Consider the following 27,843-nt stretch of genomic DNA (forward strand, 5'->3'; position numbering starts at 1 on the left):
CATGTGTTATGTCACAATAAAATAAAAAAACTTCAGATAGTCCCCACCATAAATGTTTATTCCTGCAGCAACAAGTTGCCACTATTATCAGGGGAATTCCCGAAATGTGCATTTTTTTTAAAGTATTAATTTCTGCAGCCCTCCAATCCATTGTAATTTGGATTGGCCCAGAACTGTAACCAGTTTGGACAGCCCCGTTCTAGATTGCAAATCAAATTACATTTGCTAGTCCATCTCACTCACACTTGAAGAAAATAATGGAAAACATATCGGGCATTTTGTCACCGATATTTTTAACAAAAAAATGGCAAAAAAACTTTCAAATAAAATAATCAATTCCTTTTAGTAAGGAAATGTATTTATAAATTAATAGTTATCTTTGCAATATAATATTGGGTTATTGATTAGTTATCCAAAACGTGGGAAACTTGATTATGAAAAGAAACATGGTAAGTAAATAATAAAAACAAAGTTTCAGGTTCTCAATTCAGTTTATTTACTGTTTGCAGTCAAATTCTAGACATTCTCAGCAAAGCGAACTTTGACAGGCTTAGCCAAGTACTCTGCAAACTCTTGGTAAGGTGTCTTGCCAAGGGGAAGGTCTCTCCACAGGTCGGGGGTGAGGAAGGCGTAGGTCTTGGCGATAGCAGCGTATGTGGCCTTGGCGAAGTTGCCCAGAGTGGCGGTGGAGCCGCGGGCCGACGTGTAGCAGTCCTCGATACCCGACATCTGCAGCAGCTTCTTGGGAACGGGACCGGACACGATCCCGGTACCGCGGGGAGCCGGGATCAGACGCACCGACACAGAGCCGCACTTGCCAGTCACCTGCGACAAGGAGGAAGGAAAAACTTGTCAGAATATAATATAAGCCGAGGAATCAAATGCTGATAATTGAGAAGATCAGACGCATTGCAGCTGACATCGAGCTTTTGCTCTCCAGTGGAAACCACGAATGAATAAAAATTTGTATCATCATATAAAACATTTCAAATACACAAATCAAATCTTTGAATTGAACATTACAAAAAAAATGTACTTGAATTAGATACCAAATTGGGTTGGTGCAACGTTACCTTATTCTAGATGCAGGTAAGATCTTACTATTTAGAGTAATTTCAGTAACCTGGGTAAGAATAAAGTATCATAGCACCAACCCAATTTCTTGCCAAATCCCACATTTGAAAGTGAAAACAAAACCAGATCTTACGTACGGCATAAATGTGGGTATATAACATAAAATTATTTACATAATCATATAACATTTAAAAAAATGGCATAAAAGTGGGTATATAATTGAAGGTGAGAATACCATGTTTAAAAAAAATTATATACATTTATAATAAAAGCAAGAGTATTCAAAATAGGTACAGATATTTTTTCCTTAAGATTGTTTATTATTAGATATAAAAATATTTTTTACTATTCCTTAGCATTCTAGGGTTGATACAAAAGAACGATATGAAAAATGAATAATCAGCATAGTTCAATTCAAAGTACTTAAAATATATTTTATTTAATAAAATTAGTTTGTATAGGAACCGAAGGAGAAATTTAAGTTACCTTGCAAGGTACGGTGTGAGGCTTTCCGATCTTGTTACCCCAGTAGCCTCGTCGGACGGGTACGACAGACAGCTTGGCGAGGATGATAGCACCCCGGATAGCGGTGGCAACTTCCTTGCTGCACTTCACTCCCAGACCGATGTGTCCCTTGCTGTCTCCGATGGCGACGAAAGCCTTGAAGCGAGTGCGCTGACCGGCACGCGTCTGCTTCTGGACAGGCATGATCTTCAAGACCTCGTCCTTCAGATCAGTGCCGCCGATGAAAAAATCGATGATCTCTGACTCTTTGATGGGAAGGGAGAAAAGATAGATCTCTTCTAACTTCAGGATCTTGCCGTCGCGGACTAAGCGTCCTAGCTTGGTCACGGGCACCCATTCCTTCTGGTCTTCCTTTCCTCGACCGCGTCCACGCCCTCGCCCGCGGCCGCGACCTCTCGGCCCCCCGCGACCACGATCTCCCCCACGGGAGCCGAACCCTCCACGGAATCCACCACGTCCAGCGGCAGGAGCTGCGTCCGCCATTCTGCAAGAACATCCATCACATTAGAGTACTCCCGACTACAAATAAAAGATAATTTTACGAGAAAACTATAAGATCAGACGTAAACGACCGTCACTGAAGACTCTCCGGTGGAAACCGCGAATGTTTTTAAAAAGTTATCATCATATGGAAACACGTGGCGAACACCAAACGACTTATTGATGCCGAAACCGCCATTGAAAACTATTCTGTGTGCTACGTAAATACGAGTAATATTAAACGTATACAAATACATACAAGTAGCTCTCGCAAATAGAAAAATATTGTATTAATTTATAGATATGGGGGTCAAGGAATACTCACGTAGAACAAGGTGTTTACTGCGCGAACCGGAAATACAATGAGGCAGTCTGCGATGCTCCAAGTCGTTTTATAAACATTTTTTGGCTGCGTTTGATCATTCATCTTTGCTTATTCTCTGGTTCCGTAAACTAAGTTCTTACGTACACAAAAAAACTAGTAAAATTTGTTCACATAAAAGTATGATAAATCTTTTTCTACCAACTTTTTTCAATTTAAATACAAATAATTGTGAAATAATCTTTTAATTTCGGCTTTACGTGAACGTTTTTCTCTTCTTAATTAAAAGTTCCAATTAATCTTCCTCTATTTACTTTTCATATAGCAATATATGAATGACATTACCATTCATCCTAAATTCCTTCACTTGTGTCATCGAATTTAACAAACCCCTAGATCCAATAAGCTGTTGTGTAAGTAAAAGTTTAAAAATGTTGTCTCCATCGAGACGTGGACAATCGAAAAATAAATTACTTCGGGGGTAATTAGCTAATAAATAGATTTAATCTTCCCCTCCCGTTGATTTGTATTTACCACAACTCGAATTCCAAAATGAAAATATCAATATAAAATGTAATAGATACGGGCTCAGAATTTTTATATTCCTCCATAATATAATTATGTATTAGATAAAAGTATTTTAATATACAGTTATTCATTTGCAACGAATATAAAAGAAATAAATAATTTATGAAAAATCGGAAATAAAATCACCAGTACACAAAAGTTTCTGTGTATGCGCGTGTGGCGTGCTTTGTAAATATACGATCATGTCGTAACATGTGTGTTTATTCCGCCAGCATTTCGCAGATCGTCTCACTTATCAGTTGTGTCGCTACGCTAGCTATTGCGGCCTCTTGCGATGTTTTTTCCCCTTTTTTTGAGATAAATACCAGAGCTAACAAAACAAAATTATTACATTTCAACTTCAACATTAGTCAATAAAAGCAACATTTAGGAATATACACATTTTTCCCGTTTTTAAATCACATTTACTTATGGTGTACAAAATACATTTCACCGGTACACGCAAAAGTTTTTAGCACCATAAGGATTAAAAAAAATTGTTATTTGTGACCTATGTAGGTAAATGTACAGTCTGTTTTTCGTTATTTTACCTCTATTTTTTTAAAATTATTTATACTGCCAAATAAATAATAATAATAAAACTAGAGGTAAAATAACTGTGAATAGACTGTAGGAAGGTATACAGCTTACCTTCGCAATTTAGTAGGCACTGATTTATTTCTATTAAAAAAAAAACACAACAAACCATAGATGGAGAAAGCAACAAACAAACCATCAACAATCTTTTTTGACAGTTATATATTAGGGTTATCGTTTGAGTCATCATAACATTTAATTAAAAGTCAAAACTTTGTATAAGTAAACGATCATCACATTAAATAAAATGTTGCAAACGATAGGAAAAACTTCAATTGTGAGATTACTTTGCAACAATTGCGCTGTCTTTTCCACTAAAACACAGCTACCTGGTTTTGGGCTTACAAATCCTAAGAAAAAAGTTGGTGATGAAAATGTAAAAATTACTTTAATTGGTCAGGATGAAGGAATATCAATTGTCAATTTATCAGAGGCAGTTAAAATATCCAAACGACGAGAATTAAAGCTAGTTAAGATTGTAGACTTGGACACAAAAACATTGAGACCAGTATACAAGCAAGTTATATTTGATTTATCTTATTAATATATTATTAAATTATCATTATCAAGTTTAATTTTATTTTTTTATTATTGAAGGTTGATGACCGGTCAAGAGTATCATTTAGAGGATTTTAAAAGGCGAGAAGAAAAACGTGAAGCACGTAAAGAGCCATCTATTAAAGGAGAAAAGTTTCTCCCTGTGTCTCCCAATATTGGACGTCATGATTTACAAACTCACATGAAGAAAATGTCTAAATGGCTGCAAAAGTTTTACGAAATTAGAGTTGTTATCAATGGTGATGAAAAGAACTCGGAACTCTCTGTAAGTTTACACATCACCATATATTTATTCTCAAGAGACTCATACACTTTATCTTACACAAGTCATTACTTCTTGAACTCCACTAATTATGCTTTCTCAAAAGGATAGAACACAAATTCTGACTGTAAGAAATCAATGCATAATATAACTCTAGAGCAGGGGTGTCAAACTCAATAGGCACCAAGGGTCGCATAAGGTAATTTGGGTACGCTGGCGGGCCACATCAAAAAATTCAAATATCTTTTTTTCATTTTCATCTAACTTTAAGTGAATAATTTATTATCAAAGACAGTCACACGAGGTGCAGTAGATCCAACTTAATGATTTTGTAATAGAATATCATATGCTCCCATACAAAACAATGATTCCATGAAGAATTTAAATGAAAAATATAGCCGCGGGTATCCGTGGACCCCAAAAAAATACTCGCGGCCTGCATGCGACCTGCAGGCTGCGAGTTTGACATGCCTGCTTAGAGTATACATAAAAAGGTACGCATCCTAGACTAATTAAGTGACAGCTTGCACTTGGATCAACTATAACAATTGGCATAGGCAAAGTGATCTTACTCATGATCAATGCACTAAATTTGCTGTTGCAGACCCCAATCCCAATGCATATGCAATGCCACCAGGATTTTTTTGGACTTATTGTTACTGTGATTTTTTTAAACTTATCTTTAAATACATTTTTTTATTTCAGGCAAAAATTTTCACCGATATTCAAACGGAGATGTCTGAATTTGGTGAAATAAAACAGAAGCATGTAAAACGTGGGAATATAAAGTTTCAAATTGTACCATTTTTGAATGCTGCAGGGGATGAAAAATTAAAATCACCTAAATCAGACTCCACGAGTGCGGACAACGAAACTCTTAAATCAGAGTCCGAGTCGATGAATTCAGACAGTGAAACTCATAACTCGGACTCGTTAAGTGCAGATAACAAAGCTGCCAAGTCGTTGTGACTAGAAAAAAACATATTTACTGCATTTTCTAGTGTATTAGTATTTTTTCTTCTCACGAAATATGGCTACTTTTACTATTATCGTGGAAGAAAATAATTTAGTTTTAGGGATTATTTTGCTGTAATACTTGTACTACTACTACTACTGCTACTACTTGTACATACTTAATAATTTAATATGTTCATATGTAAAATGTATATGGTTTTGTATGAAATACATAGCGAAACTGGCAGACTGCTATTTTTTACTAAGAAAAAAATATTGCAAAGTTTTTCATTTTGACATTACAATTTAATTTTGTTATGTTGTATAATTAAGTATTTCATGTTTGATTTTCATTTTGAATAGTTTATTTTTATACTGAGGTACTAAAATACAGTAAGACGCTGTTTAAGTATTACGTTATGGTATTCCCTAAAATATGTAGGTTTGATATTTGCACGCAGTCTCGCGACGCATTTCATAGCATTACAGTATGTGATATAAGTATTTTTGTTGAGAAGACCTTGTTTATCACTAAACTTGTTGAAACATCTGCGCATTTAACAAGGTCTTACTGTTTATCATGAATTAATGTGAAAAGTAGAATACAATTTTTTAAATTCACATGCAATGCTAGATTAATCTCTTTAAAGTGCTTAACAGTGTTATTTTCAATTCTAAGCAGAATAAATATTAAATCATTTAAATGTGAACTGATCCAGAAAACCTCTTTCTAATTCTCTCTGTGTGTATATATCTATAATAAAAATGTTTTCCCAACTGTCGCCTGTGTTTTTTGTAGAATTTTGCACATATACAATATTAAAGTATTTGCTTGTGCTTACCATTCATATTTTAAATAATGTTAAACGCGATTATTTTAACTATGCATTTCATGATGAAAGAAAATAAATATAAATTTACATTTCTTTTATGCTTTGTATTTTCTTAGCTCATTTATTATTTGGAAATAATCTATTGTAAATGCAATTTTTGTTGAATGATATTAAAGGTTTTATGTTTTATCTTGATATTTATAGCATTTATTTTATATATTTTTCAATACAAAAAGTTTAAAAAAATATATGTAATGAAGAAAATAATGACTTTTTTACCTTTTTACCCTTGTGATTGAAATGCCTTTTTTACCCTTGTGATTGAAATCGAAAATATTTTACCCAGAAATTAACAAGCAGTAAAACATTTCTTTTAGTCCAGAAAACATAACAATGGTTATTTATTCACTTCATTTTGAGTGTGTCCAAATACTTGTTTACAAATCTGGATTATCTCCAATTCTTCTTTCACATTATTTTTTGACATCTCATCAAAGATGAAAAAGAATATGGAAGTCTGGGCATTTACGGGCTGACGACCGTCATGGGCTGGTTTAAGTGATCACTTTACACACATGCGACATTCACCAATTCTACCCATTATTGACAACCACACTACTTAAATTCTTGGAAGTTCTATATATATTTGAACCAATTTTGAAACATTGTTCTTAAATCACTAAGACTTCACTACAGATGAAAAGAAGCTTTTTATTGAGATACAGTTTTGGAGTTTTTTTTAAAAACGGTTTTATGAGTTATCCAATGCATTACAGCTAATATGAGTTATCCAGGGTATTGCAAACTTATCTAAGGCATTGCAGCCTTGTATGAGGATAGCACTGCATGCATTGGAGTGGTTTATTTTCATCCTGGTTTAACATCTCAAAAGATGTTAAACAGGGATGTGTAATGTAACCTTGACTGTTTAATCTATACATGGATAATTGCATGAAAGAACTGAAAAGTTTAAATGCCGGAGCTAGAATAAACAATTTGACTGTCTGTTGCCTTTTGTGTGCTGACAATGTTGTTCTTCTTGGATAGGAGAGAAGACATGAAGACATTGGTGACAAAAGTGCATAATGTGTGCAAGGAAAGTGATTACATTACTGATAGATGTTAGCAAATCCAAAATAGTGGTTTTTTAAAAGAGATTAATGTAGATTGATTATAAAATATTGGTAAATGGGGAAATCTTAGAATAGGTAGACTAAATAATATATTTGGGTATTATGTTTTTTTACGGATGGAAAGAAAGATATAAAAAAGAAAATGAATGCTGGGAACAGAATGAATGGTGCGCTGAAATCAGTTGTGGCAAATAAAACCTATCAGGGAAAGCTAAACTAGCAGCACACAACGGAGGCCTGTTTCCAACCCTAATGTATGAAAGTGGTAAAAGAAAGATGAAAGTAGATTGAATGCAGTCAAAATGCGGCAAATCGTTATAAGATAGTTGTTCGAATGGTGAAATAAGGATGGAAGGCTGAGATAAGCATTATTGTTAAAATTCAAAAATGTGTGTTGGGATGGTTTAGACATATGAAATGAGTGGCAGCACTGAACAATTGTCTTCAATTAAAATTTGAACCATTGTCCTGGTAAAAGACGTCCCGGTATAGCACTCCAGCTGATAATTTTTAGGGTGGTGATAAGTACCTAAGCAACAACCAAACCTACGTACAGATAGACAGGAATTCCTAGGGGCGCCATTTTTCTATACAAAACTGATTTTGACCACACAAAACTGTCATTCATTTCAATTATATTTTTTTCCGTTCTACAGATAAGTTTAAATAGTTTATAAAAGGATATCTTTGTATCTGTTGTCAAGTATCTATGGTATCGGTGCTTCGCTGTCACTAGCTGTCACCGGTGTCTGATTTTGGTTATTTTAGACTTCACACGTGTGAAAATATTGTTTTTTTAAGTTTATTTTTTTTATATTAAACTCTGCGAAAAATGGTAAGTGACCTCCTTAAAAAAATTATTCACATAATTTTTAAAGATGTGATGTCTGTAATAGGTTTAAAACCCTCAAGTATTGCATCAGATTCTTAGTAATTTTTTGTACATTTCAACAATGCGGCATGTGTATTAGATCCCCTCCCATAATAATGCGCCGATTATTTATTATTCCTTGAATTTTATATTTATTTATTTGGATACCAAAAATCTCCTTCATAATAGATGTTTTAGTTTAGGCCATTCAAGCTTTCCTTGATATCGCCAAATTATCTATCTTGGATCATGGTAATTTTAAGTTAAAAATAACTTTTTAGAAAGGAAAAGAAATCTGGATGACATAGGGTAGATGTGAAATTTTATCATTCGCTGCAAACTGTGGAAAAGAATTCCCTCCCAAATTCTTCTGTGTTTTGATTCCCACATGGGCATATAAAATTTAAGAAACACCTATTATCTATATAGGCTGAGTTAGTAAAAAAGCCATTAAAATAATCATTATTTTAATATGATTAAATTAAAATTTTAAGAAACTCAAATTTCCAGAATTGAAAATATTTTATTGATAAACACAGTCTTACACAAGCTTATACAATTATGAGAATGGATCGCTTCAGCCATCATTCTATTCTCCTTTCTTCTAACCCTTATCCGCACCCAATGGTGCATAAGGCACTGAATCATTTAAACACAGTGTTATCTTGATCGTTAATACATGAAGGAAAGGTGATCAGCCCTCCGCTTCAGGTACCAGTCCAGGGTAATATTAAATAAATATTAGAGTGAAAACATCACTTTTATTTATTTGACCCCTCCCCCCTCCCGGGAATCGTACCCCGGACCTTCAGTACGGTAGCCGAGCATGCTGACCCATTACACTACGGAGGCGGACAAATTCTATTAAGGCTATTCTCGTTTACCTCTTCTAAATTACTAGTACCAACTGTTCCTCCCCCATTTCTATTCCCATATAGCAGTACCACTTAATGCTCAGGTTTTTTTTTGGAGTGAAGAGAATGTTTTATTGCAGTGAAATAATAATTGTGTAAATAAATGCATTTTTTCTATTTCTCAGGCCGCCCTGGATAGGAAAGGCACATTCAAAGTGGAGTACTTGCAAAAGATAGAAAAAGAGGTCCAGAAGAGGTGGGTGGATGAGAAAGTTTATCATGAGGATGCTCCACAAACTGCGGATAAGAATGTTTCCAAGTTCTTTTGTACATTTCCATTTCCCTATATGAATGGAAGATTACATTTGGGGCACACCTTTTCTCTTTCCAAATGCGAAGTAAGTATGAACTGTATTTTTTAATTTGCAGGTTAGTTTCTTCTTATTAATCCTTCCCTTACGATGATAAAAACTTCTGCGCGTTCCGGTGATATGTATTTTGTATGCCATATGAAAATGTGATTAAAAATGGAAAAAATGTGAATATTCCTAAATGTTGCTTTTATGGACTATAGTTGAAGTTGAAATATATCTAAAAATATAAGATAAGTACCTAAAAAATAAATACATCGTAAGTATCCGCCTCAGCTAGTGTAGCGATACATCCATCACAGACGAAGTCTTGCACGCAACTAAAATGAGGTCATCCGAAACATTATGAAGCCGCGTGCGCGTGTACGTAAAGTGCGGCACGCACACATACTCTAAGAAACGTCTGTGTATTGGTGGTTCTATCCCCGATTTATTGTACAATTTATTTATTTCCGTCGCTGCAAATAAATAACTTCATATTATAATACTTTTATGTAACACGTAATAGTATTACGGAGGAGTGCAAAATATTCTGAGCCCGTATTGATTATATTTTATATTGATATTCTATTTTAAACTCTTGTAGTAATAAATACATATCACCGGGAGGGTAAGGTTAATGACTACTTACGATAAAACACGAAACACCCCCAGAGATTCTGTAGATGTTGCTTTTTACAGGAAATGCTTAAACGCGTCGTTTACATATTGTTAGTAGAGAGCGGTAGATGCTTATAAGCATTCTATTTGCTTACTTTTGGTAGAGCGCGAGAGATGCAAAAAACATTGTACAGATTGAAATTGGGATTGCGGTCACTTGTGATTAGTATACTGAGAGTCGGGCGGCAGACTGTCTGAGTATAATTAGGGTCGATGTTGAAAACACCGCCCAACAACGAAGCGTTAATAGCCTCGTATGATGACTAAAAGGCCCTGAAAATGATAAATATAATGGACAATTTCAATGTCACTTTTATGTTTTTAAAGTGACCAATTGAACATTTACACAGGCAATTGAAGCAACAGTTATTTGCTGTTTATTGACGGCGAATGGTGAGAATTTACAGCGATATTTATATTGTTAATATAAATATAGCGTTTTCTCAATATTATTAATATTTAAAGCATTTACTTTGTGGTCATTTTTACTTATTTATTTTTTTACAAAAATGTTAATAAAATTAGTATATAACCATTATTAATTTTACATATAGTCCATTGTTTGATTCGACATCGATTAAACACGATTCGTCAATATCCAATTCGAACCCCCCCCACTCCTCTCATCCTACAAGTATATAAGTAGATTCGATTCCTAGTCTAATTCTAATATACGTTTAACCTCGGCTCGTAACGCATGTCTGTATTGAAAACTATAGTGCATGTTGGTCTTCGGGTCGACCAAAAATCGCATGTGTTAGACATTTTGTGTAGTTTTGAGTGTGTAAATGGTGCTATGGTGGTGAAGGGTAGTATTGTTTGCATGCTGTGTTAGTGATTGTCCTGACGAAGAGACGGGTACGTCTCGAAACCGGTAGACGTAAAAATCTCGGTGAGTGGTTATATACTAATTTTATTAACATTTTTGTAAAAAAATAAAAAAATAAATATAGCGCTTTATAACAATGCACAAATTGGTTACATGTAATAATTTTGATAAAAATACTTAGTAATAGTGATAGAAAAAAATATTGTTAATTTAGTTTTGTTGAAACCTTTCTATGATAACTTTAAATATTAAGATATATTTACTCTGATAAAATTGCTATATTGTAAAAAAGTTTATATATAACACTTTTTTTTAATAAAATACCATAAATATCTATGAAACAATGTACATTTTTTAATTTTAGTTTGGTGTTCGTTACAATCGGTTAAAAGGAAAGAAATGTTTGTTCCCTTTTGGGTTCCATTGCACCGGAATGCCCATAAAGGCTTGTGCCGACAAGCTGAAGAGGGAAATGGAGACCTTCGGATGCCCTCCGGTATTCCCTGATGAAGAGGAAAATGTCGACAGCGAGCAGGTTGACGATGTTGTCGTAAAGGATAAGAGTAAAGGGAAAAAGAGCAAAGCGGTTGCGAAAGCGGGCTCTGCCAAGTATCAGTGGCAGATCATGCAGAGTTTAGGACTGTCTGATGATGAAATTAAGCCTTTTGCTGATGCAGAGTATTGGCTTCATTACTTCCCGCCGTTAGCCGTTCAAGATCTGAATGAATTTGGTATTCATGTAAGTGGCAATCATCCCTTAAAACCGTTTTGTGTATGTGCTGAGAAGTTAGTATTAAAATAAATAAATAAAAAATTTATTCACCAGCGATAAACATTTTTTATTGTAAGTCTTTTGTTTTGTCACAATAGGTTGCACTATTTCGCAAGATTTGTTTGTACCACACTTCGGTGGTCTAATCTGGGAAAAACATGAGTTCATTATTTGTGTGTGCATATCATATATTAAGGATTTTGTTGAGGTTCGTTTAATTTAGTCGAGAAAGGTTTTCGATAGGAATGATAATACAATAATAAAATATGTAATAACTACAATTAACTTTATACCTAGGAGCTATTTCTTTGATCGTACAAAGCTTTTCACATTATTTTGATAAAGGTGAAAAATTATGGGAAATATTATATATTTTTTTGCCTTGTGACATTTATTGTTACCATTAGCTAAAATGGCAGGCTCCTATGGCTGGTAAATTTAAAGGGTATCATACAAAGTGTTATTAAATTTTAAGTACACACATACATTTATGTTTGTGTGTGTGTATAAGTTGCCTGTATAGAATCGCCTCCGTAGTATAATGGTCGGCTACCTCACTGGAGGTCCTGGGCTCGATTCCCAGGGTGGGGTAAAATAAATACAAGGGATTTTTGAACTCATATATTTATTCATTATTACCCTGGACTGGTACTTGAAGCGGAGGGTTGATCATTCTTCCTTCGTGTGTTAACAATCAAGATAACACTGCGTTTATATGATGCAGCGCGCAAACGGGTGCAGATAAAGTTTTGAAGACGAAGTATAGAATCAGATTATTCTGACTTACAACACTGAAAACCTTATAATTATTTTTACAATCACTTATTTATCATTACATATTTAGAACATGAGTCTAGTATGTTTCAAGATATGCAGCCGATATTGGTGGTTGTAGTATTAACATTATTTCATTTTATGCATTTTTTAGATCAACATGTTTCATTTACATCAATAATCTGTATTTTTGCAGACAGATTGGCGTCGCACATTTATAACAACTGATGCGAACCCATTTTTCGATTCGTTTGTGCGTTGGCAATTCCTTCACCTGAAAGCGAGAAATAAGGTCCAATATGGAAAACGACACACAATATTCTCACCTAAAGACGGCCAGCCTTGCATGGACCATGATCGTAGCTCGGGAGAAGGCGTCGGTCCCCAAGAATACACTTTAATCAAAATGCAGCTTCAAAAACCGTATCCTAAACTGCTGAGGTAATTCAAAATGATTCGTGATCTTAACTTTGAATTAGTGCATAGTGAAAACTAAAGTTTTTGCTTATATTAATAATTTTATGACTATTTTTAGTTCGGTAAGTGATAAGGATGTGTTCCTTGTGGCGGCAACACTCCGTCCAGAGACTATGTACGGACAAACCAACTGTTGGGTGAGACCCGACATGAAGTATATCGCATTCAAAACTATCACCAACCATATTTTTATCTGTACCGCACGTTCCGCTAGAAACATGTCCTATCAAGGGTTTACAGCGGAAGAGGGCAAGGTGGACATTATTGCTAACTTAATTGGTCAGGATATATTGGGATTACCGCTAAAGTCTCCATTGACACCTCATTCGGTTATATACACTTTGCCAATGTTGACAATCAAGGAGGATAAAGGAACCGGAGTAGTCACAAGTGTCCCGTCCGATTCCCCGGATGATTACGCCGCACTCGTAGATCTAAAGAAGAAGGAGCCATTTAGGCAAAAATACGGCATCAAAGATGAAATGGTTCTTCCGTTTAATCCCTTGCCTATAATAGACGTACCAGATTTCGGAGACTTATCAGCTGTTACCGTTTATGATAAACTTAAGATACAGAGCCAAAATGATAAAGAAAAACTCTTAGAAGCTAAAGAAATGGTTTATTTGAAAAGTTTCTACGATGGGGTGATGCTCGTAGGAGAATTCAAAGGAAAGAAAATCCAGGATGTTAAAAAAGACTTGCAGAAGAAGCTTTTAGATAGTTCCGAAGCTGTTATATACTTTGAGCCTGAAAAACGTATCGTTTCGAGGTCAGGAGATGAATGTGTGGTGGCTCTGTGTAATCAATGGTATTTGAATTACGGTGAACCGGACTGGAAGGCACAAGCCGAGAAATCTCTGGCTAATATGAACACTTTTCATGATGAAGTGAGAAGGAATTTTACCGCATCTCTGAATTGGTTACGTGAACATGCTTGTTCCAGGACATACGGACTAGGTAAATAAATATAACTTATATTTGAAGCACTAACATTGTGGTATCCAATTTTATGACACTATACCATGTGTATGCATAAGTTTTTGTGGTAAAGAAACTGACGTAGTGTCAAATTCATTCGCTGCATACTGTTCGGTGGCGTTATCTCTTAGTGAAACTGGAAAAGACTTATGAATTCACCTGGTATATCAGTATACGGCGATTTTAAAACAAAGTTGTTTTAAGTTATAGGTAAATAGGTACCGGGTTCGATTCTCAGAGGGGGGGGTCAAATAAATATAAGTGATTTTTTTCACTTTGATATTTATTCAATATTACCCTGGACTGGTACCTGAAGCGGAGGGCTGATCACCTTTTCTTTGTGTGTTTACAATCAAAATAACACTGTATTTATATGATGCAGTGCCCTATGCACCATCGGGTGTAGATAAGGGTTTAAAATTTAAAAAAAATTATAACATTATTTTGTAATTATAACATTATTAACATAATTTTTATTTTGTAGTCGAAGCGTATGTAAAAATATTATTTTTTCTATATTTCAAATTTTTATGAGAATTAATTTTAGGAAGTTTGAAATCTTGAATTTTTTTAGGCAGTAAATATTTGTGTACTTTTTATTTAAAACAGGTACCAAATTACCTTGGGATGAAATGTGGCTGATTGAGTCACTATCCGACTCTACGATATACATGGCTTATTACACGGTGGCTCACATGCTCCAAGGAAACACTTTCGATGGCAGCAAACCGAACCAATTCAATATCAAACCGGAGGAAATGACTCCTGAAGTTTGGGACTACATTTTCTTTAAAGACAGTAAATTCCCACCAAAGAGTAAAATTTCCAAAGAAGCTCTCAACATTATGAAGCGGGAATTTAACTTCTGGTAAGGCCAACATTATTAAATTTTTGTTATGTCTCTATGGTAAATGCATAGATAGTTAACCTTTTCTTTTTTAAGGTACCCGGTGGATTTGAGGGTGTCGGGGAAAGATTTAATACAAAACCATCTAACGTACTATATCTACAATCATTGCGCTATCTGGCCCGGTCAAGAGAACATGTGGCCCCAAGGGATAAGAGCAAATGGGCACTTGATGCTAAACTCCGCTAAGATGTCCAAGTCCGAAGGCAATTTCTTAACGCTCTATGAAGCCGTCAAGAAATTCAGCGCAGACGGCACGAGACTCAGTTTGGCCGATGCGGGAGATTCTGTCGAAGATGCCAATTTTGTCGAAAGCAATGCTGATGCCGGAATACTCAGACTTTATACCTTTATTGAGTGGGTCAAGGAGATGTTGGAGAATAAGAAGGCTCTTCGCAAAGGTGTGTAATTTTTTTTTTTTTTTAAACTTACTGTTGTCGAAAACACAAGTGGTAAAATTTTTAGATCATTAATTGATTCGGTAGACACCTTATTACCAAATATCTATCCATTTTTAATTTAAGGTTTACTTAGTAAATAAATACCACTATTTCTTAAAATCTATATTAGTAAATGTTTCGATGCATTCTGCATTATTTTTGTGTTTGAAAATGGTGCTGAATGCATCGAAACACGTGTCACAATCGATTTTAAGAAACAATAGTATTCACCAAGTAAAACTTAAATTAAAAATGGTGTTGCGAGCGAGTCCATTCTAAATTATACCCTAACATCTGGAGCAGTTCTTTGTGTTCAATATATGATATGTTGTCAAGGAAATATTTTTGAACAAATTCACAAACTAATGTTTAATCAAATGACTCTGCAATCAATGTTTTGATCACCCCTGGTTTATACAAGTCCTCGGTATATAATTTGCTATGTAAATATTTAAACTTCATTAATTGATTCGGCAGGCACTTAGTGGCAAAATCTATCCAATTTTAATTTTAAGTTTTACTTGGTAAATCCCACCATTTCTTAAATCTATTGTGACACGTCTTTTGATGCATTCCGCGGTGTTTGAAAATGATGCAGAATGCATCGAAACACAATAGAATAATAAAAATACAAAAGTAATATTTGACATTACCCTTTCAGGTCCTGCAAATACTTTCCATGATAAAGTGTTTATCAGCGAAATGAATATGAAAATAAAAGAGACTGAAGAAAATTATGAAAAAATGTTGTTCAAAGAGGCTCTGAAAACTGGATTCTTCGAGCTGCAGGCCACCAGAGATAAATACAGGGAGCTCTGTGGATCAGACGCAATGAATGTGGACCTCATTTTACAGTTCATCAGCGTGCAAGCATTATTGATGTCTCCAATCTGCCCACATGTTTCTGAACATGTTTGGGGTCTTCTAGGAAATGTTAGTAATAAACTATTTTCGTATAAATGATGACATTATAAGCCTCGGTTAGTTAGATAATAATAATACAGTTAAACCTCAATATAACGGATTAATTTGGGGGAGGGGTGGGGTTCCATTAAAACGAAAGCCTGTTATATAAAAAAAAGGTTTCAAATAAATCAAAAAACATTTTTGTCTTTCGCTCTAATAAATGTGGTACATAAAGAGAGCTAGACAACTAGACTAGTCTGCTTTCGTTTGATCCGATTTCTGGCCTCTCACTTATCGGATGGCCGCATTCAGTCGGTGCTTGACGGTCTGTTGCGACGGACGTGGCACCTATGACTCAGCTGGCGGCGAGTTGGTACTTGTTGCGAGCTGCGTACTACGATTTCCATGCAAATATGAACTGGGGTGTTTTGGCACCTTCCTTCGGATCTTGTGTAATTTTTGGACGATCAGTGCCGAAAAAGGTTAAACATGTATTGTGAAATATGCCCTCGGTACTGGAAAATACTGTGAGGACACAGGATTGTAAATTTTAAATTGTAATTATGTGTGATGAAATAAATAAATACTTGTTTGTATTACAGAAAACCAGTATTGTTAAAGCGAGCTGGCCAGTGGCTGGTGAGATATGCGAAATTGAAATGAAGGCGAGTAGTTATTTGATGGAAACAGCGCATTCATTCAGAGTCTTCTTGAAAAATTACATGGCCGTCAAAAAACCCAACAAATCCAAAGGGGAAGCTCCGCCTGTTCCTGAAAAACCAGACAGGGCAACTGTCTGGGTGGCAAAAACTTTCCCTCCATGGCAAGGCGCTGTACTTACTCTTATGAAGAAAATGTTTGATGTAAGTATTTTATGATACATATACAGTTCTCACTAGAGCTCGCATTACCAACGGTCAATGTTAAATTATTTGACAAACCTATAGCACTTTTTGTGACAAAATTTACAGAAAGGTAGCTTTGTTACTTTCAACATAAATACATATAAGAGATAAAATATTACAACATGATGAGTGTCCAAATACTTGGTCACAAATCTGGTTTTCTCCACTTATTTAACATTTTTGATATCTCAACATAGATGGAGAAGAATATGGAAGTCTGGGTATTTGCAGGGCTTTTAACAGTTCTAGCAAGAACATTGTACATACATAAAAATACTGGTTATAAAACTGAAACACACATGTTGGTAATTTTAATTGTGTAAGGACAAGTAGTGCATTACACATATGCATATATTGACAAACCGTTTGTGGCCGTGATATTTACTTTTTGAAACCTTTATAATTATCAGTGAACCGATATTATCTTCATATTTTTACCTATTTTCGGGTATTGCCATTTTCCCATCCTGGTTCTTACTTGAATAATTTTTACAAGACATCTGTAAAATGTTTGGAATTTTTTTTCAGGAAAATAAGGGCCTACCAGAAAATAAAGTGTTGTCGGCAGAATTGGGGAAGATAGAGATCCTTAAGAAGTATATGAAGAGAGTCATGCCATTTGTACAAGCGACAAGAGATAAAATGGCTGAAAAGGGTGTTCAGGCACTCTCTCTCACCATGGAATTTGACGAGGCCAAAATACTTAAAGAAAATGCAGGCTATTTGGCAAACACACTTGATGTAAGTTTCATAACATTTATTAACCTTTCCCTCCCGGTGATATGTATTTACTACAACTGGACTTTAAAAATGAGAATATCAATATCAAATGTAATAACTATGGGCTCAGAATTTTTATATGTCCATCGTATCATCCCTATCTTGGATCTTTAGTTTGCGTGCTGGTGCCCTTTAAATTTACCAGCCTTTGGAGCCGCAATTTTATTTTTAATAATATTTTGCGTAATGGTAACACTAATGTCACATGTTAAAAAAAAAAACTGATATCTCTCATAAAATATTTTCCACTTTCACCAAAACAATGTGCAAAAATCGGAGAAATAGCTTCTGATAGTTCCAAATAAATACACCGTGGCGTGAAAAACTAGAGATTTTGTGTTTAATTCTCTCTGCCTACCCCTGTAGTAGAATTAAAACACCACACCACTGTTTTTGCGAACATTCTTCGCCTCTTCCACATTCATGCATCTCCTCATACATACTCGCACATTATTTTGACTCCTGACCTAACTATATGCAATTTTTCCTCTGCTCCTATTTCCAACTACATTTGCCACATAAATTTGTTTTACGGTTCTCGCCTCATATGTCCAAACCATCTCAGCAGACCTTTCTTAATTTTATCGATAATGCTTTTCTCAGCCCTGGATTCTTTCCTTGTCTCACTTTATGAACACCTATCTTTCATACATTGTTTTGCCGCACGTTCATCTGAGAGATTGCATTCTGTCTTTCATCCTTCTTTTGGCGACTCCATATATTTAGTTGTAACTATTAGATTTTATACTATATACTTTTTTAAAATAAATTTTAGGTTGAAGAAGTTGATGTCAAGTATACTGATGAGGCTCCAGACAAGACTAAGGAAGATTGCTGTCCTGGCCTGCCTCACATAACCTTCTCGGTAACTCCCGGAATCAAAGTGGAATGCATCAACTCCACTCCTCTCAGCGGACTGTTCAGCAAAGAAATATTGGTTTCTAATGGAGACATCGCAAATAAGATCATGATCAAAATAGCCAAGGACTGCAAATCCATAAAAGGTAAATAAATTTACTAATTTGGATCTCAAAGTAAGAGAAAGACTTTTTTATTTTGAAACCAGCCTTTTGAGCCAGTTACTGCTTTTGTTAATTTTTTTGACTCTTATCAAGGTTCCCAAATTACTATTTTTGTGAGTGTTACAGTTCTTGCCATAGTTCCCAAATTACTGCTATTGTGAAGTACCGATTCTTGCTATAGTTCCCAAATTACTGTTTTGGTGAAGTACAACTCTTGCTGTAGTTCCCAAATTACTGTTTTTAATTCATTTATTTTCTATTATTGCCATAATTCTCCCTTTTTGAAATGATACAACTCTTGGCATAGTTCCCAAATTACTGTATTTGTGGATAATTAAAAAATTCTTGCCATGGCTTCTAAATTACTGCTTTTGTGATATATTACAATTCTTCCCTAGTTTTGAAATGATTGCTTTTGTGAAATATTACAATTCTTACCATGGTTTCTGTGTTATTGTTAAATATTATAATTCTTGCCATGGTTTCTAGATTACAGCTTTCGTGGAATATTGCAATTCTTGCCATAGTCTCTCTAAATCACTGCTTTTGTGAAATATTACAATTCTTGCCATGGTTTCTAAATTACTGCTTTTTTGAAATATTACAATTCTTGCCATGGTTTCTTAATTACTGCTTTTGTGAAATATTACAATTCTTGCCATGGTTTCTAAATCACTGCTTTTGTGAAATATTACAATTCTTGCCACGGTTTCTAGATTATCGCTTTTGTGAAATATTACAATTCTTGCCATGGTTTCTAGATTACTGCTTTTGTGAAATATTGCAATTCTTGCCAAATTACTGCTTTTGTTAAATGTCACCATTCTTTCCCTAGCTCCCAAATTAGATAACACAAATGTGTTATCTAATTTGTTTTATCTTCTCCAAGAAATAATGGTCCTTTTTTAAGATTCTTATAAAATGTTTTTATTTATGATTGGTCTCTTGATATAATTGTAAATTTTCAGATCCGAACAGCTTAAAGCTGTGGAGGTTTGATGATCCTATGGCTGGCCCGCGGAAGTTACCATCTTTTGAAAATCCTCTCAAAGGGAAAACAGTTATACCAGCCAATGCTGTCTTATCAGTGAACATCGAAAATAGCAAAATTACAATTCAAGATGGTAACAAACGTGTTGACTTAGGTTCAAAAATTGTGTATACCTATGGATAAGTACTATTTATTTTCCTATGCATAACTGAATTACATATTTATATTATATAGAAACAAAAACTGTTTATTGCCTTTATTTGGTAATATTCTCAAGTGGATTGAAATTATTTAATTAATTTATTATAATAAAAGAATTTAAAATATTTTTGTTTTTTTTTTCATTTGTGAAATTATAAATACCTACCCTATATAATTTTAATTATACCCTTACCTGTATTAAAACAAAAAGTAATAAATAATAAAGTGGAAACAATTGCATTTTTTTCTCAAGATACTTTTCAATCCCTATTAAAATAATTTATGAATACTTTTTTTTAAATAAATTTTATTTATTTCTTTTCAATAAAAAATGTGGTTATATTAATTACAATGTTTTAAAAAACAAAAATTATATTAATAGCAAAGAGCTTTGAGACAATGAAGTAAAAATCAATTAGTGATTTTTTTTCGAACATTACATTGTTGGCTTAATCCACAGTGTTGACTCCATCAGGGCTTAATGTGTGGAAGATAGCAAAATCATAATAATTTAACTAACAGATGACATTTGATGACTGCAAAAAACACTTTATCGTATTCCTACATATGTATGGAACATAAGAAAGTGTGATTTTCAAATTGATAAATTATGCTCAGTGGTTATATATAGAGGTGTCGGAAGAAGGCGGATCTCCAGGCTCCATAATATACACGAGTGTACAGGATTGTGGAGCTTCGAGGAACTGTTTCCGGACTGCCCAAAATAGGGGCACATTTTCACAAGTAATAGTCAACATCAGGAAACCCGATATGACACTTTGCCTCTGTGTGATGTAAGCTCCGCGGGGTTTTACATTTTACAGGTTCAGCCGATAACATGATATAATTTTTTTTAAGCAGTTACAAACAAAATTCAAAGTTCTTAAAAATTAAAATTATCATATTTCAACTCAACATTAATTATTTAGCAACATATCTTATTTAGTAATAGTTTTATTTTAATTTAAAATTGAATAGGAATGGTTTAAAAAGTGGCAGGAGAACCAGACTCCATGCAATACTAAATTTAGATTTAAACAATAAAAAAAAGAATGGAAACAAGTGATTTCCGAGTCAATTTAAGCATCATCAGATATTTTTTCCCGTCCATTCAGATGCAGAAACAATGTGATAGGGCAGTGGTCGCTTCCAAATACTTGGCTTCGAATAACATTGTCGCAGACTGCTGACATGAAGCGTTCAGAAACTATTGCGTAATCTAGTCTCCTGGAATGATAGAAAATATTAATTGATTTATCTTTATTCCAAATCATGAGGTGAAGTGTGCAAGCCTTAAGGTTCACATGGCATATAAATACATTACTATATAACATATAAAAAAAATACTTTGACTCTGAATATTGGATTGTTTTTTATATATTGCCATTTCACAACTAGATCAAAATATTCATCAAACAGAGCAAAAAAATCATACATTTTTTATTTTATATTTGATAATGTACAAAAGTCCAATTTAATGTTGTATACATTTCAAAGGCTGATAAGTTTTTTATTACATATTATGTATTTTTTACAAGAATTTTAGTCACGTGTTGAGAGTGAGTAAAAAGTGGTTAACTTTCATTTAGCACACTTCCAGTTTTTAATAATAAAGTGTATTTTTCAATATCCTTTATCGATAGATAAAATGTTTTATTTATAATTTGAATATTTAATTGTCTATAATATATTTTATATAAATTTTGTGAAGCAACATCACAATTTTTATGATATTCACGATACAATGCAGTGTCATATGCACCACTGAGGGCAGAGAAAGTCTTAGGGAGAAAAATATTTATATGAATACATATTACTTGGGAATTTTTTACAACTGTAATAAGTGCCACTTACCATCCAACATTTTTGGTTCGGCAGTTGCTCATGTAAGTCCAGAATGTATATGCCCCAGTTTGATCAGGGTATAATTTTCTGAAGGTGTCCACAAAACCATCGCCCAACAAATCAGTCATTCCTTCTCTTTCCTCTTTGGTAAAACCAGCATTTTTCTTGTTTGACTTAGGGTTTGCTAGATCTAAAACATCATTCAGATTGACAATACAGTAATAGGTACATAAATTTTGTACAAATCTGATACGAGAACAAAAACAATAACCGGTTACTTACCAATCTCAAGATGAGACACGTTCATGTCCCCGCATATAATTACAGGTTTCTTAGCATCGAGAGACTTCACATACTTTCTGAATATCTCGTTCCATTGAAGCCTCTTGGGCAAAGTGATCAACCCACGACCCGCGTTGGGAACATAGGTGCAAATCAAGTAGAACTGTTCGTATTCCGCAGTTATAATGCGACCCTCTTCATCTAAAGATGCATCACCGAGTCCGTACGTAACGGCCATTGCCATTTTCTTGGTGTAGATGCCGACGCCAGCGTAGCCCTCCTGCTGACCAGACAGCCAGTATGGATGGTACCCGGGCACCGAAGCCACTTCAGAAGGCAACTTGTCCCGAGAACACTTGGTTTCTTGCAGACACAGTATATCGGGTTTTTCGTGATTTATGTATTCCAATCCACCTTTGTTTGCCCAGGCCCGAATGCCGTCAACATTCCAACTGGAGATCTTAAAGTTCCACTCTTTTCCAGACTCTGTGGTTTTAGAACAACTAAAGTCGGTGTTGTGGAATTCTGTGGATGCCTTGTTTAAAAGTGGTTTGGCGGGCTTTCTTTTAGCAGCTGGCTCATTTTCCGCTACAAGTTTATGAACAAATTAATTAAATTAAAAATAAAATACTTGTTTTAAACCGCTTGTATTTTATTACGACTAGTTTCAGACGCTACAGATGCCCATCTGCAGGTATAAATATAAACTCTTAATAAATTCATAAAACATTTTATATTTATACCTGTTGATGAAAGCATGTGTAGCTTCTGAAACTAGTAATAAAATATAAAACTCAAGTGGTATAAAACAAGTGTTTTATTTTTAATTTAATCATGTTATACCACAATGAATGCCGAAACATTAAATTACAACAATTGAATTTGATATGATCTGTGAGTAACATTGTTATTGGAAATACTTTAAAAAAAAAGAAATTCAAGAACAATTATATGTATCATACATAATAATATTATTTACGATGTTGCTTCAGAAATGAAACATATTTTTATATGAAGAGAATATGGGAAATCTGGATATTCATTAGATACGCTTTATTTACAACTTCAAAGAATTCAGGCAATAAGCTAGCCAATGGGAGGTTGTAAGTTGTTGAATGCCCAAGTACTTCCATATTTCCTTCGTATAAGATGCTTTTTCCATTGAGACACTTAATATACCATGATATATCGCTCTCAGCTAATGAATATAGTTTATGTATAATCCAATAAATTAATTTAATCTACATATAGACAATTGCATGAAAAAACTGAAAGGTTGAACCTTTGGAGCTAAACGAATGATGACGATGCTGTGCTTCTTGCCGATAACAGAGAAGACCTGCAGGCACTGGCGACAGAGTGTATAAAAAGGAAAGTGATTTGCTGTCATCAGCATGTTGACTTGCAAAAAAAGAGGGTTAAAATAAAAAGCAAGCACTTTAAAACCAAAATCCAGCAACCTACCATGTTGACAACAAAAGCCACTTAAATAACTTATGCTGATGAGTTTTTTTCCGAGTATTATGCCATGCATCAACAGCGTTTTGTTCTTGGCAATGGTTCAGACCATATTGCAGCATTCATTACCACCCCAATATTTCAATGTGTTAAATTTTGCATAATAAATATAGGAATTAGTTTGCCATTTGTCATCCCAACAGTACACTAATACACTACCAGTTTTGAATGATTACTTAATCTTCAAACATGGATAAAATTAGGGCTTTAATGAGCTGTATATATATTTTATTTTTATTTTATGTCATTGATATGACACCCAAACAGTTATAGCTACATTCCTTGCAAGATTTGTCTAGGAAAGTGTAATTCCTGAAGCGTTACCACAACAAATTAAAAAGTCAACAGTGCTATTTTTTTAAATAAAATAAAAGAGGAAGATATATCGCTCACTCCTTTCAACAACATCACATCGCTCACTCCTTTCAAGAATGTCATAAATCAAAAAACTTGATTTTACAGGAGAACGTTTTTAAACTTTAAAAATATAATACAATATATTAAAAATAAATATCAAGTCACTTTTTGAACTTTTTACTGTGCAACAGATCTTTTTAGGTAAAACCGGAAGATTTTTTTCTCCATTTAAAAATATTTAGTTATTCTTAAAAAAAATAATAAAACAATACCTTTTCTTCAAAATGCAAAAACAGCCCTTTCTGCCCTGTAGCGGATAAATATTAAGTTAAAAATATACCTCTTTTGCTGGGATAAAGTACATTTTCTGGGCATTCCAAAAACATGCACAACTGAAAATAGACGATTTTTGATTTATGACGTTCTTGAAAGCAGTGAGCGACATATAAAAAATCGTAAATTTTCACATGTGCATGTTTTCGGAATGCCCAGAAAATGTACTATATCCCAGCAAAAGCGGCATTTTTAAACTTAATATTTACCCGATACAGGGCAGAAAGTGTTGTTTTTGCATTTTGAAGAAAAGGTGTTGTTTAATTTTTTTTGTAATATACAATATATTTTTCAAATGGAGAAAAAACCTTCAGGTGTTACCTAAAAAGATCTGTTGCACAGTAAAAAGTTCAATGAGTGGCTTGATATTTATTTTTAATACATTTAATTATATTCTTAAACTTTAAAAACGATCTCCTGAAAAATTAAGTTTTTGATATGTGACGTTGTTGAAAGGAGTGAGCGATTTCTGCTAAATGAGAAACAGTACAGTATTTTTAAAAATCATCTTTTTGCTATGGGCTTCTACTTTTTGTAAATGAAGACAATTGCTGCATAACAAAGTAATTATATCTCCATTTTAAGCACAACCAGATTCTGTTGGGGACAGCACATTGAATATTGAGCAATCGGCTGATATATTCCATTACCAAGATAAAATCAAGTCAGATGTCCTGATAAATTGTAAGCGTCAAATCTCGGTTATTTATTGCCCCTCCGGAGGGGTCTTTTACCAAGAAATATTTATTTTGATAAAAAACAGGAAAACTGTAAAAATATTATATCCGATACAATTGAGCAAATGTCCAAACAAAATTTATATACCTAGTCTATTATTTGTTTTCCTGTATTTAAACAAACTACATACTTCTTCTAGTAACATGTCACATAAGATTTATATCTGATGCGAAGTATGAGTAAATTCGCCATAGAACTTCTATGGATCAATAATCTTTATTTCTCTATTCTGAATACTATCTAAGTATTAACAGAATTTTTTTAAAGCGATAGATTTTTTTTTATTTAAGGTCAAATATGAGAAAAAAAATGTTTCCTAGAATACTTCTAGATAAGCAATAGAACGTGTATGTCAACCTTTTTCCCACAAAATTGTATACTCTGGTTGGGTAAAGATCATCTTATTTTAGTAAATCAGCTCAAATAAATATATGCTTGATCTAAAAAAAATCTTTGCAGTAAAACACGCCTTCTTAGATAATGCATATATTTATTTTGAGTAGATTAACAAAAACATAACGATCTTACCTAACAGGCGTTTTTTTCTGGAAAAGGGTCGACATATACGATACAAGTAATTTTTTTACCAATAATAAACTCAAATAAAAACAACTATTAGTAATACATAGCCGGTATATCTAATTTCATAGAGAGCAAACAAAAGTTATTTGTGAAGATGTTCTTCTAACCCTTATCCTCACCCAATGGTGTGTAGGGCATTGCATCGTATCGATGAAGCGTTATCCTGCACTTTAGGTACCAGTCCGGGCAATATTAAATAAATTTAATGAATCCGGGACGGAAGCCAAACACGCTAACTACTTTCTAATATATAACTATTTTTGAAAGTATTAAGCTTATGTCTATGTTCATAATAGTTTTAATTTAACTTTTTATATTCAACCCATATATCTGTAAATATATTGCTTTTCTACCTCCCGTAAAGTTGCACAATTAAAATAGGTAGATAAATCCAAACCAGCATCTGCCCGGGACTGTTAACATTAAAAATCCTCACACTTTGTAGATTTAAAAAATAATAATTTGAAAAGACGAAATAATGGTAAATTATTAATCGTTTATTCATTAAAAAATTCACACAAATTAATTTTTTGTCAACACAAAAAAAGATAGTTTAAATACTTTCTAAATTAAATAAAGAACTTATGAATACTTTGGAGCACAATTATACATTAGTGCTGAGATTAGATGGTTAAGTGTTTGTAACAAGAGAGCACTTCACGCTTTGGCAGTACCTTTGTTTGCTCCTCTCTTCTTGGCAGACACTTTCTCGACGGGTTCGCCCTCATTCTCCTCATCTTTGGATGGCGCCTTGTCCTTCTTGGGTGCTCCGCGCCCCCTCTTGGCCGGGGCCTTGGTTTCTGCCTCCTCCGCTTCCGGTTCCTGCTCTTCAGCGGGCTCCTCTACTTCGGCATCTTTTCCTTTCTTGGCTTTGGTATTCTTAGCTTTAGACTCGGCTTTGGTTTCCGGCTCTTTCTTCTCCGCGGGCTTCCTTCCCCTCTTGGATTTCGGCGCGACTTCGGGCTCGGCGACATCTCCGTCGCCGCCATTGGCAGCTTCTTCGGAATGATCTGTATCTGCATCTTCGGCCGGCTTCGTCTTTTTGGCGGCCGGCGCCTTGTCAGCCGGAGCGTCCTTGGGTTTCCGACCACGTTTTGCCGGCACTTTCTGTTCCTCTTCGTCGCTCTTAGATTCGGACGCTATTTCAGAATCTATATTGTCAACTTTGGCATCGGCGTTTCCTTTAGCTTTTCGACCACGCTTCGTATTCCCGTTCTTGGCAACTTCTTCGTCGCCATTCTTGTCATCTTCCTTATTTTCGATTGTCGGCTTCTCGTCGACAATTTTAGGTCCTTTGGCGCCTCTTTTCTTCGCCGGTGCGTCACCGACTTCGTCTTGGGCTAATTCCGCGACCACATTCTCGGCTTTTGGCTGAAATTAAAGAAATACACTAAAAAACGTCGAACAAGACAAACTCCGACACGAAAAAAACAGCGAACATGAAACAAAAACGTTACCTTGGCATTTCCACGTTTAGGCGGCATATTTATACGAAAACGTTTAACAAAAAATATAGTTGTATCACGAACTAAACGCCGGCGCCTAGCTTTATGGACTAGATATTAGCGCAGTAATTTTGCGTTTAAAGTGTTCAACACTTAAATTACTTTGCTAATGGTGCAAAACCGGCGCGATGCCTTTTCAGTTTCAGCCGAAGATTGTTTCAGCTTGCAAGTACGCAGATATAAAATAATGAAACACGGCACAAAATACAAGGCGGGAAAAGCCGGAACGGACGTGAAGCTAGCCACAGTCGTGAAAAATCAAATATCGAATGTTCTGGTACTAATAAGCCCTTACGTACATTTTTATCAAACGGGGCAGGTTGTTAAGTTTTTTATGCCAAATTTAAATTGTCAAATAAATTACGGTGGGGACTGACAGGAGCATTTTGTCGTAACGTAACGTTGTAACGTTGCTCGCGGCGAGCATCCGAGACTATGAATGGAACACTCGGCTCGCTGTACTGACTATACCGTTACTATAACGTGTTGCGTTACACAAAATGGCTCCGGTCAGTCCCTACTATTAGGAGCAAGAAATATGCCATACGCCCCTAAATTCATATACTGATTGATATGATTAGCGTCGAGCAATCGAATTACGTAAGGATAAGACTTCTTTAGAAAAAGTCGTAACTTAACT

The 27,843-nt window shown here is 34.6% G+C and overlaps 3 protein-coding genes and 1 long non-coding RNA gene across 4 annotated transcripts; 2 read left to right on the forward strand and 2 right to left on the reverse strand.

Moving 5' to 3' along the window:
* Positions 1-472: 472 nt before the first annotated feature.
* Positions 473-2,443, reverse strand: LOC148309949 (small ribosomal subunit protein uS5-like). The gene is made up of 3 exons (XM_088259251.1): positions 2,405-2,443; positions 1,561-2,083; positions 473-825 (listed from the first exon to the last, which is right to left on the reverse strand). Exons 2-3 carry the CDS (start codon positions 2,080-2,082, stop codon positions 517-519), a joined length of 831 nt encoding a protein of 276 aa, XP_088115377.1. The 5' UTR covers position 2,083; positions 2,405-2,443; the 3' UTR covers positions 473-516.
* Positions 2,444-3,718: 1,275 nt separating this feature from the next.
* On the forward strand, positions 3,719-6,436 carry LOC148309950 (uncharacterized). The gene is made up of 3 exons (XR_015837460.1): positions 3,719-4,081; positions 4,163-4,388; positions 5,091-6,436. It is a non-coding gene; the product is annotated as an uncharacterized LOC148309950 (long non-coding RNA).
* Positions 6,437-8,022: 1,586 nt separating this feature from the next.
* LOC148309951 (leucine--tRNA ligase, cytoplasmic-like) lies at positions 8,023-20,168 on the forward strand. Its single transcript, XM_088259281.1, has 12 exons — positions 8,023-8,140; positions 9,216-9,428; positions 11,255-11,629; positions 12,633-12,877; positions 12,972-13,870; positions 14,501-14,759; positions 14,835-15,199; positions 15,900-16,171; positions 16,747-17,007; positions 17,578-17,790; positions 18,605-18,833; positions 19,820-20,168. Exons 1-12 carry the CDS (start codon positions 8,138-8,140, stop codon positions 20,023-20,025), a joined length of 3,540 nt encoding a protein of 1,179 aa, XP_088115407.1. The 5' UTR covers positions 8,023-8,137; the 3' UTR covers positions 20,026-20,168.
* Positions 20,169-20,333: 165 nt separating this feature from the next.
* Positions 20,334-27,397, reverse strand: LOC148309952 (uncharacterized). The gene is made up of 5 exons (XM_088259291.1): positions 27,156-27,397; positions 26,373-27,069; positions 22,171-22,758; positions 21,898-22,078; positions 20,334-21,270 (listed from the first exon to the last, which is right to left on the reverse strand). Exons 1-5 carry the CDS (start codon positions 27,180-27,182, stop codon positions 21,123-21,125), a joined length of 1,641 nt encoding a protein of 546 aa, XP_088115417.1. The 5' UTR covers positions 27,183-27,397; the 3' UTR covers positions 20,334-21,122.
* Positions 27,398-27,843: the final 446 nt, after the last annotated feature.

Source organism: Brachycentrus maculatus, unplaced genomic scaffold (assembly GCF_059751285.1).
Source record: "Brachycentrus maculatus isolate JH-2025_06_01 unplaced genomic scaffold, ASM5975128v1 h1tg000115l, whole genome shotgun sequence".
NCBI classification, from domain to species: Eukaryota; Metazoa; Arthropoda; class Insecta; order Trichoptera; family Brachycentridae; genus Brachycentrus; species Brachycentrus maculatus.

Excerpts from the sequence above, each read along its gene's own strand:
- LOC148309949 (XM_088259251.1), bottom strand. The coding sequence starts at position 2,082 with ATGGCGGACGCAGCTCCTGCCGCTGGACGTGGTGGATTCCGTGGAGGG. Across the intron at positions 826-1,560 it reads CTCACACCGTACCTTGCAAG|GTGACTGGCAAGTGCGGCTC; the intron begins GTAACTTAAATT and ends TCCTTGTCGCAG.
- LOC148309951 (XM_088259281.1), top strand. Across the intron at positions 13,871-14,500 it reads TTCCAGGACATACGGACTAG|GTACCAAATTACCTTGGGAT; the intron begins GTAAATAAATAT and ends TATTTAAAACAG. Across the intron at positions 18,834-19,819 it reads GGACTGCAAATCCATAAAAG|ATCCGAACAGCTTAAAGCTG; the intron begins GTAAATAAATTT and ends GTAAATTTTCAG.
- LOC148309952 (XM_088259291.1), bottom strand. The coding sequence starts at position 27,182 with ATGCCGCCTAAACGTGGAAATGCCAAG. Across the intron at positions 22,759-26,372 it reads GAAGAGAGGAGCAAACAAAG|CGGAAAATGAGCCAGCTGCT; the intron begins GTACTGCCAAAG and ends ATAAACTTGTAG. Across the intron at positions 22,079-22,170 it reads CGTGTCTCATCTTGAGATTG|ATCTAGCAAACCCTAAGTCA; the intron begins GTAAGTAACCGG and ends ATGATGTTTTAG.